This window comes from Hippocampus zosterae, chromosome 16 (assembly GCF_025434085.1).
Source record: "Hippocampus zosterae strain Florida chromosome 16, ASM2543408v3, whole genome shotgun sequence".
NCBI lineage: Eukaryota > Metazoa > Chordata > Actinopteri > Syngnathiformes > Syngnathidae > Hippocampus > Hippocampus zosterae.
In genome coordinates this window covers 18,081,984-18,102,175 of record NC_067466.1, presented here as the reverse complement: position 1 = coordinate 18,102,175, position 20,192 = coordinate 18,081,984, and the positions used below count along the sequence as shown (strand labels likewise).

The 20,192-nt window shown below is 46.5% G+C and overlaps 6 protein-coding genes across 12 annotated transcripts in view; 5 read left to right on the top strand and 1 right to left on the bottom strand.

Moving 5' to 3' along the window:
- LOC127588577 (transcriptional coactivator YAP1-like) overlaps positions 1–20,192 on the bottom strand; it is a 147,207-nt gene that overhangs the window by 103,316 nt on the left and 23,699 nt on the right. The window lies entirely within an intron of this gene.
- LOC127588586 (serine/arginine-rich splicing factor 1-like) lies at positions 670–4,244 on the top strand. 4 transcript variants are annotated; one of them, XR_007959126.1, is made up of 6 exons: positions 670–1,181; positions 1,645–1,805; positions 1,890–2,062; positions 2,874–3,147; positions 3,371–3,476; positions 3,771–4,244. XR_007959126.1 is itself a non-coding variant. In XM_052047376.1 (4 exons), the coding sequence occupies exons 1-4, from the start codon at positions 988–990 to the stop codon at positions 3,063–3,065; spliced, it is 720 nt and encodes a 239-aa protein (XP_051903336.1). In that variant the 5' UTR covers positions 670–987; the 3' UTR covers positions 3,066–4,244. The 4 variants fall into 4 exon arrangements, 1 of the variants encoding a protein (XP_051903336.1); XR_007959124.1 differs by having other exon boundaries at positions 3,371–4,244; XR_007959125.1 differs by having other exon boundaries at positions 2,874–3,476.
- Positions 4,821–6,560, top strand: LOC127588597 (dynein light chain 2, cytoplasmic-like). The gene is made up of 3 exons (XM_052047388.1): positions 4,821–4,983; positions 5,640–5,782; positions 6,001–6,560. The coding sequence occupies exons 1-3, from the start codon at positions 4,845–4,847 to the stop codon at positions 6,136–6,138; spliced, it is 420 nt and encodes a 139-aa protein (XP_051903348.1). The 5' UTR covers positions 4,821–4,844; the 3' UTR covers positions 6,139–6,560.
- Positions 7,198–14,287, top strand: heatr6 (HEAT repeat containing 6). 2 transcript variants are annotated; one of them, XM_052047325.1, is made up of 19 exons: positions 7,198–7,523; positions 7,780–7,887; positions 7,958–8,098; positions 8,171–8,286; positions 8,372–8,486; positions 8,600–8,701; positions 8,904–9,065; positions 9,133–9,347; positions 9,580–9,760; positions 9,865–10,071; positions 10,312–10,411; positions 10,485–10,948; positions 11,034–11,123; positions 11,249–11,383; positions 11,681–11,803; positions 11,870–11,994; positions 12,070–12,166; positions 12,362–12,566; positions 13,217–14,287. In XM_052047325.1, the coding sequence occupies exons 1-19, from the start codon at positions 7,218–7,220 to the stop codon at positions 13,768–13,770; spliced, it is 3,546 nt and encodes a 1,181-aa protein (XP_051903285.1). In that variant the 5' UTR covers positions 7,198–7,217; the 3' UTR covers positions 13,771–14,287. The 2 variants fall into 2 exon arrangements, with proteins under 2 accessions (XP_051903285.1, XP_051903286.1); XM_052047326.1 differs by lacking the exon at positions 7,780–7,887.
- Positions 14,471–18,369, top strand: ddx52 (DEAD (Asp-Glu-Ala-Asp) box polypeptide 52). The gene is made up of 15 exons (XM_052047341.1): positions 14,471–14,570; positions 14,786–14,990; positions 15,122–15,261; positions 15,408–15,593; positions 15,675–15,818; positions 15,982–16,093; positions 16,184–16,256; positions 16,608–16,811; positions 16,979–17,069; positions 17,152–17,274; positions 17,355–17,505; positions 17,685–17,760; positions 17,846–17,917; positions 18,005–18,172; positions 18,257–18,369. Exons 1-15 carry the CDS (start codon positions 14,484–14,486, stop codon positions 18,282–18,284), a joined length of 1,860 nt encoding a protein of 619 aa, XP_051903301.1. The 5' UTR covers positions 14,471–14,483; the 3' UTR covers positions 18,285–18,369.
- Positions 18,483–20,192, top strand: part of rpl23a (ribosomal protein L23a) — a 243,530-nt gene continuing 241,820 nt past the window's right edge. For all 3 annotated transcript variants that reach the window (XM_052047385.1, XM_052047384.1, XM_052047383.1), the window contains exons 1-2: positions 18,483–18,564; positions 19,907–20,087. In XM_052047385.1, the coding sequence (XP_051903345.1) occupies positions 18,540–18,564; positions 19,907–20,087 (206 nt within the window). In that variant the 5' untranslated portion in view covers positions 18,483–18,539. The remainder of the gene's footprint in view (positions 18,565–19,906; positions 20,088–20,192) is intronic.

The window sequence follows — 20,192 nt, the reverse complement described above, 5'->3', positions numbered from 1 at the left end:
CATTTCGGTGCCGTTTATGAGTCCCACATCCTTATGACTTGTGACGTGCCGTATTGTCTTATGACTCTATGATGGTTCACACCACAAATTACACAGTAATAATGAAAAAAACAAGCCAGGCATGAAAACAATTTGGTTTTGTCGGTCTCCTCTGATACTTTTTTCACGTGAAAAGGGATATTGAGGTTTTTGAAGGTGGTTATTTTGGAATGATGTAGTACCATGTATATTTATTTCATTTGAATGAAACACTGAATTATTTTCAGTGTTTTATGTATTTTATTTAATTTATATCTGTTTTTGTGAATTTCTCTATCTATCTAAAAACATTCAAATCAGATTTTCATATTTTACGGGACATTTGAATGGAGCATATTACACATTTCACATTTGAATGAATAAAACCATTATTATAAACTGGGTGATAGATAGATAGATAGATCCAAATTACCCCATGAGAATAAATAAAGTTTTCTGAATCTGAATCCTAATTGCCATTTACTCGGTGCAATTTACATAATTTTTCTCCTGTGGGTGGCGGTGTAAGTGACATTCCAATTCCGCCATTTAAATATTCCCACAAAGAAGTCGGTGTTGGCGGGAAAGGGGAGTGACGCTCACTGAAGAAGTTGACACGTTTCTCCTGTAGGCGGCAGTGTGCTCATCTCCCCGGAAGCCTTTAAGTCGTCCAACAAAGAAGACGGCGGTGTTGGCGGAAAGTGCAGAGGCGAGCACCTTGAGGGAATTAGCGAGCTTTTTTATCCACTTTAATACCTTGAGGGATTTAACTATACCGCGCGCAAGTAGTGCCAGAATACTCCCCGCGCTGTTCCCAACGGTGAGACTAGACTAGTTGAACCACAACCGCGCTTCTTCTTCGCCCAAGCAAGGAAGCCAGCGAACACGCCAGCTAGCCTCAATAGCTAGCGAGCTAGCCCATCCACTTCCACGCTACCACGTCCATTGTGCGCTAGCTAGCTTGCTAGCATGTCTGGCGGAGGCATAATCCGCGGACCGGCGGGGAGCAACGACTGCCGCATCTACGTCGGCAACCTGCCGCCCGACATCCGCTCCAAGGACGTCGAAGATCTCTTCTACAAGTACGGTTCCATCCGCGACATCGATCTGAAGAACCGACGAGGGGGGCCGCCTTTCGCCTTCGTGCAGTTCGAGGACCCGAGGTGAGCGCCGAACGCGCAAACGCTCCCCTTGCAGGTGGCTCGGTTGAAGTTGCATCTTATCGGCGAGAATTGCTTTTTACTTTTTTTCAACAAAAAGTATGTCCATTTTGACACCACGTTTGAATAAGTTCAAAATTGGATAACTCGATACCCAAATACATCAAACAAAGGCCATTAATCTGATCACGTATTTATCCCTGAGTGTTGCTTATTGTATTAAAATGAGGAAGACGGACTCTGGTTGGCTTTAACCTCCGTAGTTAACATTTTATCCAAATAATCCAGAAAAAATGTATATCCTTTTTCTGAACCGCTTTATCCTCACGATGTTCGCGGGCTTACTGGAGCCTATCCTAACTGACTTCCGAAAGTATGCGTGTGGGGGGGGGGGGCATCAACACATACTCATTATGAATTGCGTGTATGTATATCCATGTATGTAACTTTGTGTTGAATTTGCCAGGGATGCAGACGATGCTGTGTACGGTCGAGATGGCTATGACTATGATGGCTACCGACTGCGAGTGGAGTTTCCCCGCAGCGGCCGAGGCGGAGCGGCAGGCCCCCCCAGGGGCCGATATGGGCCCCCATCTCGACGGTCAGAGTACAGGGTCATCGTGTCAGGTGGGTTGGGGCTTCCACAGTGTGTCAGGTATCTGTAAACCCGCCAAAAAGTCGCTTAACGTTTTGTTTTATTGTTTTTTTTAGGTCTTCCTCCTAGTGGGAGCTGGCAGGACTTGAAGGACCACATGCGAGAGGCGGGCGACGTGTGCTATGCCGACGTGAACCGCGACGGCAGCGGCGTGGTGGAGTTTGTGCGCAAGGAGGACATGACCTACGCTGTGCACAAGTTGGACAACAGCAAGTTTCGCTCCCACGAGGTAGGCGGGCGGATGGGGAAGAGCCCTTAAAAGCAGGAACCAACATATGATTTGGGCCGAGAGAGTTCAGAGTTACGATGAATGACTGGGCAACTAGGTTATTAATTTCATGATTTCTTTATTATTGTTTTAACATTTAGCAATAGAAGAGTAAGTATAAATCTGCTTTTAGGACAATATCATTTGTATTCACATTTTGAGTTTTTCCATTTTTACCAACCCCCTTTTCACATTTTCATCATTAATCAATCAATGGGATGAATTTCCAACTGTCACTATTTTACTGAATTTGCAATTTGATTCCCCTTTTTAGGTATTCATATGTATGTTTTTATTCTGTTTTGAGTATGTTCAATAACTCTTCACATTTTGATTGAATGGCCAATTAGGAATATGAATTTTAAAAATTGGATGTCATTTTTTTCCCCCTTACTTGACAATGAATTAGATTAATGGGTGTAAATGACTACACTTGACACATCTCCCAACATTAGGGGACAGCTAAATAAATACTTCAAATATTATCATTCATTACTCTTGAATGCAAATGATCGGTGGGCTGCAGCCAAAGCGGGAAAGCCCCAACTTCATTCTCCCGAGCCACTTCATCCAGCTTTTCAAGGGAGTCTTTCCCAAACCAGCCAGGAGACTATTCAGTGCATCCTAGGGCCTCCTCTCGGTAGGACACGCTTGAAACCAGGCAGGCATTCGAATGCAGTGCCCGAGCCACCTCATCGGGCTCCTCTCCATGAGAAGCAGCACCCAATGTGTTAAACATGAAACACTGAGCACATTTGTTTTATGTGCGCAGGGCGAGACGGCGTACATCCGCGTGAGGATGGACGGCCACCGCAGTCCCAGCTACGACCGCTCGCGCAGTCGCAGCCGAAGCAAGAGCCGATCGCGCAGCTACTCCCCTGCTCGACGCAGCCGGGCCTCGCCGCGCTACTCCCCGAGGCGCTCTCGCTCCAATTCCCGTTCCCGGTCTCGCTCCCGCACCTAAATGCACCGCCACCCTGACTGGATGGAGAGTGGCGCGTCGAGAGGGGGGAAAAGAAACCTCGGAGTCGGATCCCGTTTATCATGTATTTCTCATTAGCCCTGCCTGTGCTTTTTGTTGCTGCCCCCTCCCCTTCCTCCCCTCCCCACTTCACTGTCGGGTGACTTTTTTTTTTCTATTTTACTCACCATTCCTTCATTTTCCCGCTCCCTCTTCCCCGTACCTTGAATGCTTCCGCTATTGCTGTGCTTTTTATTTGGCTTCTCAAAGCATTATATCCGCTGATCTTCTTGTGTGTCTCTCTGTAGAGATCAGAGCGGCAGGATAGGATGGGAAGAGAAGGAAACAGTTCAAATTAGGATAAACAGGAGGAGGAGGATGAGAAGGAGGAGGATACAAATGTGGCACGCAATGGTATGATGGTTGTGCCTTTACAAACATCTAATTGTGAGGCTGTTCACATGTTTTTACACTTAAAATGGCGCCTCATTGTTTCTCAGTACTCAATCCCCCAACCCCAGAAATAAGATTCTGCATCTATTTTGTTTGTCGGTGGTGCCTCCACCCCACCCCGTTTTTTATTAACATTAATTTTCTTTGTAGTTTTCTTCAGACCGCTTTAGTGACGTCAAAATGTAGATATTTTTTCCGTTTAATGCGAAGGTGTGATTCTAACTCCTTCTCTTTGGTTCTGCTGGTATTCTGAAGGTTTGGACTGGGCTCATTGTCACCCCATCCGGAGCCGGATCACGATTTAGGATTTTTAGGCATCAGGATGGATACAAGGAGCAGGAGCATTGGAGATTTTTTTGTTTTTTCGTTTCTTTGTTTTTTGTACCAGGACAAGCTCCCACATCCAACCTTTCAAGCATTGTAGTTCCATAGTCAAAATCTAATTCGGCGTTCCCAAAGAAGCATATTTAGTGGTTATTTTCCATGTTGTGGAAATTAAAAAATAGTGACAGTGTTGTGATTTCAATTTTTTTTTTAATTGTTGGAAAATCAAGAGCTTTCATCAAAACCATGAGAGGCTTCCAGACGGTGGAGGGAGTGGGGAAAAGAGGGAGTGAATGTGGTTTATCTTCTTGAACCCGCTTTTTCCTGATGAGGTTTTTTTTTTCCTTAAGTCGAGTCTCCAATGTCATCAGAGCTTTATTCTCTTTTAATAAAATTTAAAACGTATGCCATGTGTCTGGAGTTGTCTCTCTTTGGGAATGATTGCTGAATACCGTCATTTCTCTTTGTACATGCGCTGAATTACAAATGACAATCAACATGCACTTATTTAAAAATAAATTGATAGTATCGTACGGTCGTAAGAGATGCAATGAAACGTTAATTGAGAATGCAGTTCTGGTGCATCGCCAGACATGACTGGATGTCTTACGCAACTTAATCCAACTCTTGCATTAATATTGCATTCGAGGTACTTTAAAAATCACGCTTCTGTTGACCAACGACTCCGATTTTTCATACTCTTGGAACGAGCCGAACGATTTATCTCCGCGATCGCAAGGTAATACTGTCGCTATATTATGACGTCATCGGCCATTCTCGCTTTTTTTCTCAAACTGTTTGTTTCGCATCTCCTGCGCGTTTAATTCACACGAATAGGCTTGCACGATGGTATTATCACGACAAATATTAACTCAATTAGGTTACTCAATTCGTTTTAGCTTGCGTATTGTTCAAATTTAGCCAATTACGCACCGAGATTTAGGGAGGAGAAGGAAGAGCGGTGCATTGTGGGAGGAAACAAGATGCGGCCGTCATACCCGGAAAATGGCCATTGATTCCAACCAATCAGCGAACAGGCAGGAAGGGAAGGGCGGTACTTGTGAAAAAAAGCACATTGTCGTTCCAGAAGACCGACGTGCTTCACCTCTGCGACGATTATACAGAACACTGTGGAGTGAAAAAGGTACGTTTGCTTGTGTTTCTTCTAATCGATGCAGATTTATTTTTTTGGTTATACGTCATTGCCGTGCACAAATTGCTCCCCCCACGTTATGGTCTCACGTGAAAGGATGTCACTTGTAAATGCGAAGTGATGCTAATTGATAAGTGAATAGTAGTGGTCGCAAACGTAAAACTCCGGGCCTTTTGGCTACTTTAAAGCCCTTCAATACAAAGGTAATTGATGAGCGAGATATATTGATTAATTAATAAACCTGAGCCACGTGCATGAATTCACCGCACTTTTCAATAGTGTGTGGCACAAAGTTATTCTTTAATGCATTGTGAATCTTGTCAGGCCTAATGAATTTAGCACGCCTGTCTGGAGAGGTTCGGGGTTCGAGTCTTGATTTCGGCCTTGTGTGGAGTTTTCATGCTCTCTGTGTGGTTTTTCTGCAGCTACTTTATTTAGCTTCCTCCCACATAAGAAAAACATGCATTTTGGGGGAAAAAAAGTTAAAATTAGTGCCAGTGAAGGGATGCCAGAGTAGGAGTTATGTGCTCCCTCTTACGAGTACCAGTCAAGAGGCGAGACTCAAGCTCACCCGTGATCCGAATAAGGACAAGTGTGCTTGAAAATGAATTCCTGAGTGTAATTGTTTTATCTTTTAATCTTTGGAGTCTTGGCCAACATGTCTGACAAGAAGGCAGTGATCAAGAATGCGGACATGTCCGAAGAAATGCAGCAAGACGCCGTGGACTGTGCCATGCAGGCCATGGAAAAGTACAACATTGAGAAGGACATCGCCGCCTATGTCAAAAAGGTGAGGATAGACACAGATTTTCAAAATGAGAGATTCCAGCGAAGTGTTTTCTTGCTATTTTCTCTCTGTTGTATTCCAGATGACCAAAGCAGCATACCATACTGTATATAATAGTATAGGAAAAATCACTCTCGGTAGAATCGTTCAGAATATTGCAATTGCAAAGCAAATTAAAAACATGCTCAGATTTGTCACTAAACTGTTCTGGAATCCCGCAGGAGTTTGACAAGAAGTACAACCCCACGTGGCACTGCATCGTGGGCCGGAACTTCGGCAGCTATGTGACGCATGAGACCAAGCACTTCATCTACTTCTACCTCGGCCAAGTAGCCATCCTGCTCTTCAAATCGGGCTGAAACTGTGGGTGGGGGGGTCTTTTTTGGGGATGAGAACACCACCCATTAAACTCCATGCTGTCCGTCAAGCACTCTGCAGATGGGACTCCCTCAGAAGGTACCTGCTCAGACTATTAAATGGAAAGAGACGCTGGTGATGTGTCTACAGGGTTTTGGGAGGTATTTGTTTTGTTAAACCCACGACCGTTGCTTATGTGTACATTTATTTCATATGGATGGTTCATTTAATTTTCTATGCCAGGCTGTTGCCATTACTCTAAATAAAATGTCACACTTCCAAGTTATAGTATGTCTGAACTTCACTGTTGTTGCACAGTAGTTGCTGTTTGTTTCATGTGTCAGTGCATGGTGTAATTTTGCTTACCAGTACATTCTGCACAGCAACACTGTTGTAATTAAATATTGTCTTGTATTTACATGTATACTGGTGTTTGTGTTTCTTTGGGATGAATCAACAAATTACACAAATGGTTATTTACTTGATATTTATTATTATTATTGCTTAAATTGAGAGAAAAATGTGTAGGATCAAATTAGTTAAAATAAGCTCACACATTTTTACGAGTTATCTATTTTCATAGCCATATCTATGTATATAAGTATGCTTAAACGGCATTTAGTTTCACAAAAATTGCTAAATATATTTTATCGGTGCCGAAACTTTTATATGAAATATTTTATAAAATAGAACATCAATTTCAAATATATTTTGTCTAATTTTGACTTTTAACCCCAAATGTTTTTTGAATGAAAATACATGTCCAAAATTTTTAAGCCACCAAATATATTTTATTTGGTCTATTTCTAGAATTGAAGTATTACTAAATTGTTTTTCAGTCCATTAAATGTATTTATGCACACACACTGACAAATAATTCCACGAAATAGTCATAATTTCAAAAAAAACAATATTGAGAAATTATTTGTGAAGTGTATTTTATGATCAAAATTATTTTTCTGTTATTTCTGTCATGATCAAGGTTGCATTATCCTCCAAGCCCACAGGTGGCGGTACTACGACCAGTGTTTTGCCACCGCAACACTAAAGTCAAGGAAGAAGTAATAGAATACAAACCAAAATGGCGGGTCTTGGCGACTTACCGGCGTCGTCTGCGCCTGTCATCGGACGTGATTTACCCGTTTTCCCCTCGGTGCCTCTCTCCGCCGATGCCGCTCCGTTCACGCCTCAGGGGGCCGACGCGTGGCAGCGCGGCGCCTGGCCGCAGACGGAAGCCGAGCGGCTCTTTAGCCGCTGTGCCGCTAAGGTGCGTGGGCTGCGGGCAGACTCGAGCAACCTGCGGGAGGAGCTCAACCTCCTTTTCGACCAGCTCATCTCCGAGCCCTTCAACCGCAGCTTAGAGCCCAACTATAACATTCAGCCGGAGGTGAGGATAGGACACCGAGTGTCATTTTTAACTGTCTTGTTCCAGGGGCTAAAGTGGAAGCAGAATCCCGAATCCTTCACAATTCGGGCGCTTGTCCGGGGTCCTCAAAAATGTGTGGTGTGTGATGGAACGACGAGGTTGTGTACATGAAAACATTTCAACATTTAGACACCATGTGAATTATCTAACAGTGATGCAATAATTTACGTCTAATAAGTGAAATGAAATGAAAAAAACAAACAAACTTTAATTTCAGGATGTTTGCATCCTGCTGGTGAATGCCACTCGTCTTGTGCCCATGAATCAAGAACATTTGGTTGTCAAGCTATGCAAGCTCGTGCACCACCTCCTCCACCAGCTCAGGGTAGGTGACTATTTACTCAGTAAGTCATAAGAAATCCAAAACGTTTATTTTTTTATTTTTTATTTTAAAGGTAATAATGGACAAACAGACCCTGGACATCCTGCTGAAATACTTGACGGCCGCGTTGGAAGCGTGCAGCACGTGGACGCACCTCGGGGTCCTGCAGGCGCTTGCCACCGTTATCTACGGCAACGGACAGCAGTGCCACCAGGTGCCACGTCTTGCGCACACTTTGTGGACACCACCACGGCTGCAATTTTTAATTTATCTTTTTTTTTTAAAGCACCTCGACAACCTGCTGGGAGAAGGCGGAGTCCTCCTGCTCTATGGCGCCCCCTCTCAGCCTGATATGGATCTACGTCACGCGGCCCTCGCCTGTATGGCCAACGTCTGTGTCAGGTGGGCTTGATATCTTCAGCCACAGGCGACAAATATCATTTGTGGATGTGTGCAGTAGCTCCTCCTGCGCTTTGTCTCCTTGCAGGATTTCGGGTCAGCCGCCGCTGGATGACGGGCACAAGAGCGTGTGTTTCTCGGTCTTCCTGCAAACGCTGCAGGCGCCCCGACCGGACGACAGCGATGAACTCTTTTACTGCATTGTAAGCATCGTTTGTGTCTTCGTTTGGGCCTGTTTTAATGAGGGATGGATTTTAAAGGGAGGAGGTGGACGGATGAGTCACCATCCACCATGATCGGAGAATGTCCGTTGCAGGTGCTCCAGGCCGCGTTAAAAGGACTCCATTGTTGTCTGCTGGGCGGGAAGTGGAAGTTCGGTGGCGACGAGGTGGTTGGATCGGTGCTGGCCGCTCTCAAGGTGACAAAATGAATTTATCAATGCCTTAAAAATTGGAATAGGTTAAATTCACGGCAGCCTTAGTATTCTCACGCTTTGGATTCCATGACACTTTGAGATGGTCACATTCTCCCACGCGAGAGTCACGGTTTAGGAACGTTTGGTTGATTTCGGCTCGGTTAAGTGTCCAGCTCGTTTATTAACACAGCCGACCTTCTCTCAGAGGCTCATGTTCCAAGGAACTCCGGGTGTCAGCGTGACGTGGCCTGCCGTGCTCTACCCAGCGCCTCTCTCACACTACGAGAGCCCTTCCGCACGCAAACCCGACGACGAAGCCCCGAAACCGACGCAGGCGGTGAAGGACGGCGGGGGGAAAGCGACTGCGGTGAGGCGGCGGACCTCCAGTGCGAGTCTTCTGACGGGATGACCGACACTATTTAATTTTTTTGTAGAACAAGAAAAGGAGTTCCAGAGGGAAGGCTAAGAAGCCGAGCGTGGAGGAGGGCAGGCGGGACGACGAGGATGACGGCGAGACGGCGGCTTTGGCGCTTCACAAAACAGGAAGTGAAGGCAAAGCTTCGGTGGTTTCTTTGTACCCCTCGTGGAAGCGGAACACTTCGGATTCGGAGTTTTCTGACTCGGAAGGCAGCGCGCAGGGCAAGCTAAGGTAGTGAAATTAAATACAAAACGGCCTGAAAGCACGCGGACAGTAATGCCAAACAAAATGCCCATTGCGTGACATTTAGCTTTCATGAGAGGCATTTTAAATTTTACTTGCTCTTTATTTGTTTCTAATTTTTAGTTGCGGGAGAAAAAAAAATTCCTATTTTGCCAAATGATACAAATACAATGAAATGAAAGCTGGCAATGCCAAACGATGCCTTTCCTTCCACTGTCAGGCTTCAGCATGCCCGCGTCCGCCAGGGGGCGCTGCACTGCCTGCTGGCCGTGGTCAAGTGGGTGGAGAAGCGGACACTGTACGGCTACTGGTCCTCCTTCATTCCGGAAGCTCCTGTCGGAAACGGAGCAGCACCGCCGCTCACGCTGCTCACCATCATACTGAAAGACCCCTCGCCCAAGGTAGGCCAAAACCGTTTGCCTTCAACCCCCCCCCCCCCCCCCCCCCCCCACTTCACCCGCCACACAAATCGGCAGCGGTTTCACACCCGGTCTGTGTTTCTTAGGTCCGTACGTGCGCGCTGCAGGCGCTGTCGGCCATGCTGGACGGTTCCCGGCAGTTCTTGGCCGTGGCGGAGGACACGGCGTCGCCGCGCACTTCCTACACGCCGTTTTCTTTCACCTTGGCCACCGCCGTCCGAGAGCTCCACCGTTCCCTCAGTTTGGCTCTCATGGCCGAGACGTCTCCTCAAACTCTCACGCAGGTCATCAAGGTATTCATACATCAATTCCTTGAATTTTTTTTTTTGTATATAATAGTGCTTTTCCGCCATCTTGTGGCATGTTTGTAAATGGAGCTGTGTTAAAGTCAGTTGAGGAGGTTCTCTTTGGCAAGAGTAGTGCTATAACTGTCGGGAAATTATAATTACTTCATTACTCGTGGGTTTTCGCCATTCGTGGTGAGCGTGGCTGTATTTTAAAGGAAAAAATAAATAAATTTCCTCTGTTGTCAGTGTTTGGCCCACCTGGTGTCCAATGCGCCGTACCACCGCCTGAGGCCCGGCCTGCTCAGCTCACTATGGAAGCAGATACGACCATATGTGCGCCACAGAGGTCATTATTGAGTTCCACACTCGGAAACTTGCCTGGAATCCGCACTTCAACCCAACGAAATCGTTTTCCTCAGACACAAACGTGCGCGTGTCGGCCCTGACGCTCTACGGCGCTTTGGTGACGACTCAGGCGCCGCTTCCTGAGGTGCAGCTCCTCCTCCGGCAGCCAGAGGGCAGCACCGCGAGTGGCTCCTTCACGCCGCAGGACTCTCGCGCCCTCAGCTGGCGACAACCGGGCGACGCCCCCTCGCCGCGGGCTCCCCGCACGCCAAAGGAGGCGGAGGGCGGCGGCCCGCCGTGGCTGCTGACGCTGTGCGCCGCGCTGGTGACGCAGCCCAGGGACGAGCATTCGGACAGCGAGGGCGTCGGAGGCTCGGCCTTGGAGCCGTCGCCGGTGCGCCTGGAGGCCCTGCAGGTGCTTTCCCACCTGGTGCGAGGTTACATCTCGCTGTCCCAAGCGTGCCTGTGCGAGATCGGGCAACTCTGCGCTCGCTGCCTGGCCGAGAGCGACCCGTCCATACAGCTTCACGGCGCAAAGGTAGCCCTCAGAAAATCCAAATATCTGTCAAAAATGTCCATCAAATGTCATCGTTTAAGCGTTTTGGGCACACCCTACTTCGCAGCTGCTCGAGGAGCTCGGAACCGGAATCATTCAGCAGTACCAGGCCGAGAACGCCGTTCCGGAGGGCCCGTCGCGGGTTCCCCTCAACCAAGTACGTTGGCGTTGAGATGCGCACACATAAAAAAAATTCTGCATGTCTAGCCATGGGGGGAAATTTACAAAATGAAAAATTAACTGTCTCGGCTTGACATATATTTAATGCCCTCGCATCAAAAGGTGGTGCGGTTCTGGACGGAGGTGCTGAGCGGGCCGCTGAACGGCGCGCTGCAAAACCAGCAACATCCCACCTTGCAGACCAGCGCCTGCGACACGCTCGCTTCCATCCTGCCGCAGGCCTTCGCTCAGCTGCCCGTGAGTCACGCACCCTTTTGTCCATTTTTATTTGTCTCTATACGTGCCAGCTAGGCCATCAATCCATTTTCACGTAAATTCATTCCACGATTTGACGTGGCTGCAAAAAGAGAAGAGATTACAAAAAGTGTAGTCCATGACACCAACGTAGTCAATTTTGCGACCACTCTTGGAAGTCATTTTCAACGACAACAACAAAAAAAAGCAACCAGAAACAAATCAAATGACTTTTTTGTGGGCGATTGGCGATTTCTGGAGAGTGCAGACTCAGAATCGTTTGCGTGTGTCTCGTCAAAGGACAAGATGCAGCTGATGTGCATCACCGTCCTGCTGGGCCTCACCTACAGCGACAGCGACCTGGTCAAGATGGCGGCCGTCAGGGCTCTGGGCGTCTACGTGCTCTTCCCTTGCCTGAGAGAGGTAAGGGGAGCCATCATCCAATTCTGGAAAAAAATGACTTGACGCATTGTTTTGTCTTCATTTGAGGACTTGATGTTTGTGGCCGACACGGCCAACGCCATCCTGGCCGCCTTGGACGACCGATCCTCCAACATCCGCGCCAAGGCCGCATGGTCTCTCGGGAACCTGACCGACACGCTCCTTGTCAACATGTGAGACCTTTAAAAAAAAAAAAAACAGGGCCCTTTTGTGCGCGCGAGTGACGTTTTGCTTCTCGTCTTCTCCAGGGACTGCGTGGAAGTCGACTTTCAGAAAGAGATGTCGGATATGTTGCTGCTGAAGATGCTGCAAGCGGCCACGCGGTCGGCGGCGGACAAAGACAAGGTGACATCTTAGGCAGATCGGATGTTCTGGTATCGGTAGCGCCGTAAGTATCAAAAAGGTGCTATGGTACAAATCTTGATTAGAAGAATTGTAGAGATGACACCAAAAGAAACATTTGGTGCAGACGTTTTTCCGCACATTATTTGTATACAACTTCCCCAAATTTCATGTTTTTGTTTTCGTCCCCCCTCCCAGGTGAAGTCCAACGCGGTGCGAGCCCTCGGCAACTTGCTGCACTTCCTGCGCGAGGCTCAGCTGAGCCGCGCGGCCTTCCGGCAGCCTCTGGAAGACGCTGTGAGAGCTTTGGTCAAGACTGTGCAGTCGGTGGCCACCATGAAGGTGCGCTGGAACGCCTGCTACGCTCTGGGCAAGGCCTTCAAGAATCCAGACCTGCCGCTCGGTAAGTGGACCGCAACCAAGCCCCAGAGTGTCAGTCCTGTGATTGACAGCTGACCAATGCAGGTTTTTAACCCTGCACAAAGTCACCTCGGATGACTTTATTCCAGGGGTGTCCAAACTTTTTGCCAAGGGGGCCAGATTTTATGTGGTAAAATGTCGGGGGGCCGACCTTGGCTGACATTCTTTACATTGAACAACAATATTGTTCAGCAAATTTTAGTAAGCCAGTCTGTTTCACATTTCCATTTTTATTTTAATTTCAACAATCTTAAGAATTTCTTTTGGTTCATTTGAAACAGGTACATTTAGTGAATGCTATTACTCATTTAGCCACTAGAGGGAAGCAGTACTCTATGAAACATCACTCACCAGTCTACGAGACCTCAGTCAATGCAACACGTGTTCCATTGCGCCCAACCTGCGCGCCAGACGGCACTGATTTTATGACGGGCCGAGGGCCGGATGAAATTCGACCGTGGGCCAAATCCGGCCCGCGGGCCGGACTTTGGACATGCTGCTTTATTTATTCATTTAGCTGGTTTTCCACTTGGTCGTGAAAATATGTTTATTATGGATTTTTAAAAATTCTTTTGGCTTGATATGAGTAAATATATATGTCAACATTGCTTAAATGCTGTCCCCTCGCTATAGAGTCCGCCTGCTGGTCCGGCGACGCCTTAGCCGCCCTTTGCAAGGTGGTGGGCTCCTGCAAAAACTTCAAGGTGCGCATCAAGTCCGCGGCAGCCCTGGCTGTGCCTAACCACCGTCGTTGCTACGGCGACGCAGAGCGCTTCGGTCACGTTTGGCGCTCACTGGATGCGGCGCTCCGGAGTAGCGAAGAGACGGACGACTTCCTGGAGTACCGCTACAGCGCCAGTCTGCGCCACACGCTCTCTCGGGCCCTGCTGCACCTGCTGCGTCTCGGGCTGCCGTCGGACCTACCCGCAATCTCCGCCTCGCTAGCCGGCGTGGAGGGCGCTGGCCTCAGGGAGCACCTGCTGAAGTACCTGCGAGCCGAGGGGGCGGCGGGGGAGGAGAAGGACGCGGCGGCGGCGGGGGACAGTTTTGACCCCCAGCAAAGAGTCCAGAGTCTACAGCAGACGGTTCAAAGACTCAAGGCGATGGAGGTCGACACGGAGGAGAGCACGAAAGAGGCACTCATTTGCTTCTTGGAGGATTTGCTGAAAGACTCCGAGGAACCCTGACAAACTTGCAACAAAACAGACACCCTTGTGCCTTACTGGAAGCTTTTTTATCATACACCATGAATAGCTTGCCTATTTTTTTTTTATGTTACTTGATCATTTCAACACAGCTCATCTTCGTTTGTCTTTGATGTTCAAACTCAGGACATGTTTGACATGTTGGGAGCACTTTTAAGTGATGATTTCATGTATTCATTCAGCCATCAATCCAATTTCAATACTGCTTGTTCTCATTCGTGAGCTGGAGCCTATCGCAGCTGACTTTGGGGAACAAGTCGACTGCACCCTGGACTGCTCTCTAGCTAATCACCGGGCAAATAAACAGCCGCTCTTGCTCACGGTTACAAGACAGTTGGAACTGTAGTTTTTTGTATTCTTGGTTTTCATGAAAGACGAATAATACTGTTCGGCCAACGAAATAAAGAATAACACAATCAGTATACACCGCTGTCAGGTATCTGAAAGTGAACATCTTCAGACAATATTTTCCTAAAACAATCTGGATTGAAAAATATAATGTGTGAAATCATTTAATTATGGACAATACAGTACTAGTTCCAAGTTTTCTATTTTATATGCACATGCTCAGTGTAAACTCCAATCCAGTTGTTGGCGGTAATAAAATAATTGACCGCCATTACAAACCACAGAAGAAGAAGCACCATCAGCTCATGTGCTATACGCATGCGCGTTTGCTTGGCCTACAAACCAAGATGGACGCTTTCGAATTGTTTCGGAAACTCGGAGCTGGAGCTAAATTCGACCTGAAAAGGTTCGGCCAGGACGCGTCTCGATTCAAGGTAGGTCTATTGTGTGTATGTGATGACTTGTGGGATGGAAAAAATAGTTATTGGATGTAAATCGCAACTATTCATTCGAATTTTGGCTACTCGTGTCAACGCGGCGTGATTGGCATCCGCCGTTATCGTTTATTTGGGAAGTTTTACGAACGGTATAATGTCACGAGCGACTCGATGTAACGCCGCAGTTCCGTCTGTAAATATTTTCTTTTTAGTTTGTCAGAACACATGCAAGAGACGCGTCGTTCGAGCAGCTCTCTGCGATCGATTACTTCGGCGCAGGGGGGACGAGTGGAGCGCAGAGCACAGCCAAAGATCGGGAGGGAGATGAAGATGAGAGCAGCGTCGGGGTCCAAAAAAGAAAGCGACGGGATGAGGAGAGGAGGGTGAAGAAGAAGAAAAAGACAGCAAAAATAGCAGGTAACATTTCTTTTTAATGGCTTCCAGAGCCACTTTCAATGCAGTATGTTGATAATAGCGTCACATCATATTGTACTTTATGAAAACATTTTTTAAAATGAATTTAATGGTTGATGGTCAACATTTTGTAGGGAATGCCAATGGACTGAATAACTCAAAGCAGGACGGGATCACCTGGATGTCCTCACTGGATGGGAAGATTCAGAACCTGCGGGGCGATGGGAAGGAGAAGTCGTCGCTGAAAAGGCTGAAGCAGCTTCATCGGGAGAAGGTCGGAATTTTACATTTTATGTGTGTGTGTGTAGGACCTTTATGTGTACTCTCCTGCCATGGATGAACTATTATGTCATCCATTATTATTAAAAAAAATTTCAGCGTATGTAATGAACGACTACGTTATGTCGTGATGTGATTCAGGTGAACCGCCTGCGTTCTCGTCACCGCATCAACGTTCATGGCAGCGACACGCCGGACCCCGTGTGCACCTTCGAGGAGCTGCAGTCCGAGTACCAGCTCAACCCGCGGCTCCTGGAGAACATGCGCAATGCCGGCCTCAGTACGCCCACGCCCATTCAAATGCAGGCCATCCCGCTCATAATGCAGGTGAGTACAAACACACACGCACACGTGTGCGCTCTGCGTTGATCGTGCACGCCTGTGATATCATGACGGCACGTCCTTCAGTGTCGCGAGCTCCTGGCCTGCGCTCCGACGGGATCGGGCAAGACGCTGGCCTTCTGCCTCCCGCTGCTTGCGCACCTCAAGCAGCCCGCCAAGCTCGGATTCAGGGCGGTCATCATCTCACCCACAAGAGAACTGGCCAGCCAGGTAACTCATGACAATCCCTTCATGCAGTAAGTAGAGCAATAATTATGACCTGCTGTCATTAAAAAAATTACTTCTTGATTCAAAGTGGACATTATAAGAACTTGTGCCATACTTTGGAATTTTTAACCATGAAAGAAGTCCTAAGCAACCATTTGTTTGTCAGACCCACAGGGAGATGCTGCGCCTGTCTGAGGGTACCGGCTTCCGAATCCGCATCCTAGACAAAGCGTCGGTGGCGGCCAACAAGTTCGGACCTCAATCGAACAAAAAATTTGGTAATGTGTGCTGAAAGAGGCAATGACCAAAATAAAAATGGTCATGTGAAGAGTTCATTTTCTTATGCCCTCCTGTTGCGTCGCACACAGACGTCCTGATCAGTACTCCCAATCGACTTGTCTTCCTGCTCAAACAGGATCCTCCCGCCATTGACCTCAGCAGGTAACGTGTCACCTCACATCGGCAGCCGTTTTGTTGCATTTGGCAGTTGTTCATCTTATCTTATTGGTTATTGATATTTTTATTTTTAATTATGTATGAATTTAATTAAACCTCTTTTATGTAACTCTGCATTTAATTTTTCACTTTTAGTTGATTGTTTTATTTTATTAAAAAATTAATGGATTTTTTTTATTTTGTTGGTATTGTGGGATTGTACTTTTCATTACATTTGAGTGTTCGCTCAAAAATGTCTTCAGTCTTTTGATTGGCTAAAAAAACAGTTTCAGGGTTTGGCGCCCCCTGTAGTTTTGTTGGGAGAGTGTCTTTCAAGTAGCGCTTGTCTTTGGTCAGCGTGGAGTGGCTGGTGGTGGACGAGTCGGACAAGCTGTTCGAGGACGGCAAGAAGGGCTTCAGGGAACAGCTGGCGGCCATTTTCCAGGCGTGCTCGGGCGCGAAGGTGCGCCGGGCGTTCTTCAGCGCCACCTGCACGCAGGATGTGGAACAGTGGTGCCGTCTTAATCTGGACAATCTGGTCTCCGTCAACATCGGACACAGGTACGGCTGCAGGAACGTCGGCGCTGATGAACTCTGGGTGTCGGAGTAGAAATACATTTTTTTTGTAGTGTGCTAATATTTTGTGGTATTATTTCTACTTCAAAAGTAGTGCCGAATCGGATGTATTTATTTTACAAATTAATGCTCGATACACGGATCTTATTTAGGAACACGGCGGTGGATTCCGTGGAGCAGGAGATGCTGTTTGTCGGCACGGAGAACGGCAAGCTGGTGGCCGTACGTGACATCATCAAAAAGGTTTGAACGCCACTTCCCGCTGTCAAAACAATCATCAAATAAAAAATACACACGGATACAAGCTCGAATGTTGTGTTTTCAGGGCTTCCTGCCTCCCGTGCTGGTGTTCGTCCAGTCCATCGAGCGAGCGCGCGAGCTTTTCCACGAGCTCGTCTACGAGGGCATCAATGTGGACGTCATCCACGCTGAGCGCACGCAACAGCAGGTAGGATATTTAATTATTATTATTTTTAAGCATGTTGCAGTCATAACTCAGTGCCGCTAACTTCCCCGATGGTCTTTTAGCGGGACAACGTGGTCGAGAGTTTCCGCTGCGGAAAGATCTGGGTGCTGATCTGCACGGCGTTGATGGCCCGAGGAATCGATTTCAAAGGCGTCAACCTTGTGCTCAACTATGATTTCCCCACCAGCGCTGTCGAATACATTCACCGGATAGGTAAGCAACCTTCGCCAGTGTCACTTGCATTTTACTTGGTGTTTTATTCTCTTTTTTTTTTCAAACAATTTTCCATGTCTAAAATTATCGAGACAGAGAATTACGTTGATTTACATTTAAGGGCCTTTTACTCAGTGATAAGATTTTAAAAGATGACGAATCCATGCCACCGCCCTTAGGTCGCACGGGCCGAGCGGGCCATCGAGGGAAAGCCATCACTTTCTTCACAGAGAACGACAAGCCGCTCCTGCGAAGGTATGATTGCGATGATAAATGATGCAGTCGGCTACATTCAAAAGTCTTACAAGTTGCTAAATGCTAATAAATGTCATATCTCTAGCATCGCTAACGTTATCAAACAAGCCGGATGTCCAGTTCCGGACTACATGGTTGGCTTCAAGCGGATACACAGGTACAAACGATTTTAGTCATTTTATGTCTTTTGCACATTCGCAGTTTAAGTAACTTTATACATTCTTTTTTAAATATTGTATTAAAGCAAAGTCAGGAGGAGACTGGAGAAGAAACCTCCCAGCAGGAGCACCATTTGCACCACGCCACGTATCCTCATGAAGAAACCGCCCCAAAAAGTCCAGAAAAGCAAGCAACGCCCAAGAAATTTGGAAAAACAAAAGAAAACGGCAAATTCTCTGAAAAAACAAGTCAGGTGAGACAACCGTGTGATTTACAATAATTCCGACTCCTCCTACCAACCACAGTTTTTGCAGCAAATGTTTTGTTCTCCATGCAGAAAAAAGACCAAGACACCACAAGAGTAGAAGATGGACTTTGGAAATGTTCCAATATGCTTTGGTCTTTGTATGTCGAAATAAAGAAAAAAAATAAACTTTGTATTACTATCTGGATTTTTCTCGGTTTATTGTTGATCATAATGACTATGAATTAAGTCTTCGTCTTAAGTACGACGTGTTAGTGGTGACGCCACCACAGCGCCACAGACCAAATATCGCGATACTTTAGCTCGCCCTTGCATTGTAGCTCCGGAAACCCCAAACGGTCTTTCTTTTCCCAACATGGCACCGAAGGTGAAGAAAGCAGGTCCGTCTCTTCCGAATACTTTTCGTGTTCAAATTTCACTAAACGTACGGCTCTTACTGTACCTCGATTTACAAATAGAACAGAAAAACATACGTCTGCATGATAACCTCAACAAAAGCCAACTAAAAACTCGCAATGTTAATCAACAACGCGTGCGAAGTTCCCGGCGTGTATATATGCTGAGGACGTGCTAGGCTAAGCTAATAGCTACATGTAAGATGTTTATATATTTTTGTCGATCGTTACACGCAATTGTCTGCTTGTCAAGATTTGTATCGAGTGTGTTATGTTTGTTGGTCGTTCTCAGCCGTAGTAATGGCTGCTTGGCGTGAAGGTTTGATGTGTTAGCTTCACGCAACGCATGTTAGCTTATCCGTCTGATTCACTCGGCACCCGTAAACGGTCGCGTGCATTTCCGTTCCAAATTTCGTCTTCAGAGGGCATGATTTCACGGCACATGTCAAGCCTTTATTTCCTACTTATGGAAGGTTTGCGTGTAGACGCTTAGGTTGTAGGCGCGTATCAGAAGCCCACTTGGTTGGCAACTTGAATCGGACATGTTTCGAGTCGTGTGCTTCTGGCCCATTACTCTTAACGTTCGTTTGAGGTGCGGTGACGTCCTGTTAATTGTAGGGCAAAAGAGTGTTTCGTAGATCGAAAACTTTCCTAAAGTGTCCCAGAGAAATAGTTGCAACTGCCATTAATAATACTTGCTGAGACATATGGATGTTCCAATAAAGTCGAAGCCAAATCTCCCTGGATATTTGTGCTCTTCCGAATTTCTCACTTTCCCCAAATTGAAACAATTAACTTAGTAACCAATGATAAAATTGAGCAGATCACAATGTTCCATTCAAATTAAACTTCCAAATGTGTTTGAAATTAATTGTTTTGGTAGTTCAACTGGAGCAATGGAGTCATTGTTACAAAAAACTCAATGGAGGATCTTTTTCATTCCCCCCCCAAAAAAACTTAATTTGCTTATTTTCATGGATGAAACAAAACTTTCAATCGGTTGAGTAGTGTTTAGAAAAGGAATGTTGGAATGGAAATGAATCAAAATGCGTTTGAACTAATTAAACTTTAACAATTAAAAAGTTCAACAAAATTGTATTCAATCTTGGAGTTAGGTTTTACAAGCTCTTAAATCAATGAGTCAAGTAAAAATATTCAGTTTTCTGCAAATGACTAGTAAACAATGATTTAGCTTTTCACTTTGCCTATATTTTATTGACCAATTTAATGTTAAGTGTATGTGAAATTGCAATGTGATTATTAATTAAGCAGTTAATTAGAAGTATGGCATTTTTTTTTTTAATTTTCTTGATTCCCCCCCATATAGCGGTCCCGGTCAAGACCGAGGCCAAATCGAAGGCCTTGAAGGCAAAGAAGGCGGTTCTCAAAGGTGTCCACAGCCAGAAAAAGAAGAAGATCAGGACTTCTCCGACCTTCCGCCGCCCCAAGACCCTCCGCCTGCGGCGCCAGCCCAAGTACCCCCGCAAGAGCGCCCCCCGCAGGAACAAGTAAGACCCTCCCCGATGGTGACCAAGTGGTGCAAGTGATGCTTAAAAAGCGATCAAAGTATGAACACGCCATGAGTCCAGCTTTTATCCCACTGATGCACCTCC

What these genes read in the sequence shown, in the direction of transcription:
- LOC127588586 (XM_052047376.1), top strand. Translation starts at nt 988, where the DNA reads ATGTCTGGCGGAGGCATAATCCGCGGACCGGCGGGGAGCAACGACTGC. An exon ending in GTGCAGTTCGAGGACCCGAG is followed by an intron (nt 1,182 to 1,644) that starts GTGAGCGCCGAA and finishes TGAATTTGCCAG; the next exon opens with GGATGCAGACGATGCTGTGT. An exon ending in GTACAGGGTCATCGTGTCAG is followed by an intron (nt 1,806 to 1,889) that starts GTGGGTTGGGGC and finishes TGTTTTTTTTAG; the next exon opens with GTCTTCCTCCTAGTGGGAGC.
- LOC127588597 (XM_052047388.1), top strand. Translation starts at nt 4,845, where the DNA reads ATGGCCATTGATTCCAACCAATCAGCGAACAGGCAGGAAGGGAAGGGC. An exon ending in AACACTGTGGAGTGAAAAAG is followed by an intron (nt 4,984 to 5,639) that starts GTACGTTTGCTT and finishes TAATCTTTGGAG; the next exon opens with TCTTGGCCAACATGTCTGAC. An exon ending in TCGCCGCCTATGTCAAAAAG is followed by an intron (nt 5,783 to 6,000) that starts GTGAGGATAGAC and finishes GGAATCCCGCAG; the next exon opens with GAGTTTGACAAGAAGTACAA.
- heatr6 (XM_052047325.1), top strand. Translation starts at nt 7,218, where the DNA reads ATGGCGGGTCTTGGCGACTTACCGGCGTCGTCTGCGCCTGTCATCGGA. An exon ending in TGAAAGACCCCTCGCCCAAG is followed by an intron (nt 9,761 to 9,864) that starts GTAGGCCAAAAC and finishes TGTGTTTCTTAG; the next exon opens with GTCCGTACGTGCGCGCTGCA. An exon ending in AGGCCTTCGCTCAGCTGCCC is followed by an intron (nt 11,384 to 11,680) that starts GTGAGTCACGCA and finishes GTCTCGTCAAAG; the next exon opens with GACAAGATGCAGCTGATGTG.
- ddx52 (XM_052047341.1), top strand. Translation starts at nt 14,484, where the DNA reads ATGGACGCTTTCGAATTGTTTCGGAAACTCGGAGCTGGAGCTAAATTC. An exon ending in CAAGAGAACTGGCCAGCCAG is followed by an intron (nt 15,819 to 15,981) that starts GTAACTCATGAC and finishes TTTGTTTGTCAG; the next exon opens with ACCCACAGGGAGATGCTGCG. An exon ending in TCCGTCAACATCGGACACAG is followed by an intron (nt 16,812 to 16,978) that starts GTACGGCTGCAG and finishes GATCTTATTTAG; the next exon opens with GAACACGGCGGTGGATTCCG.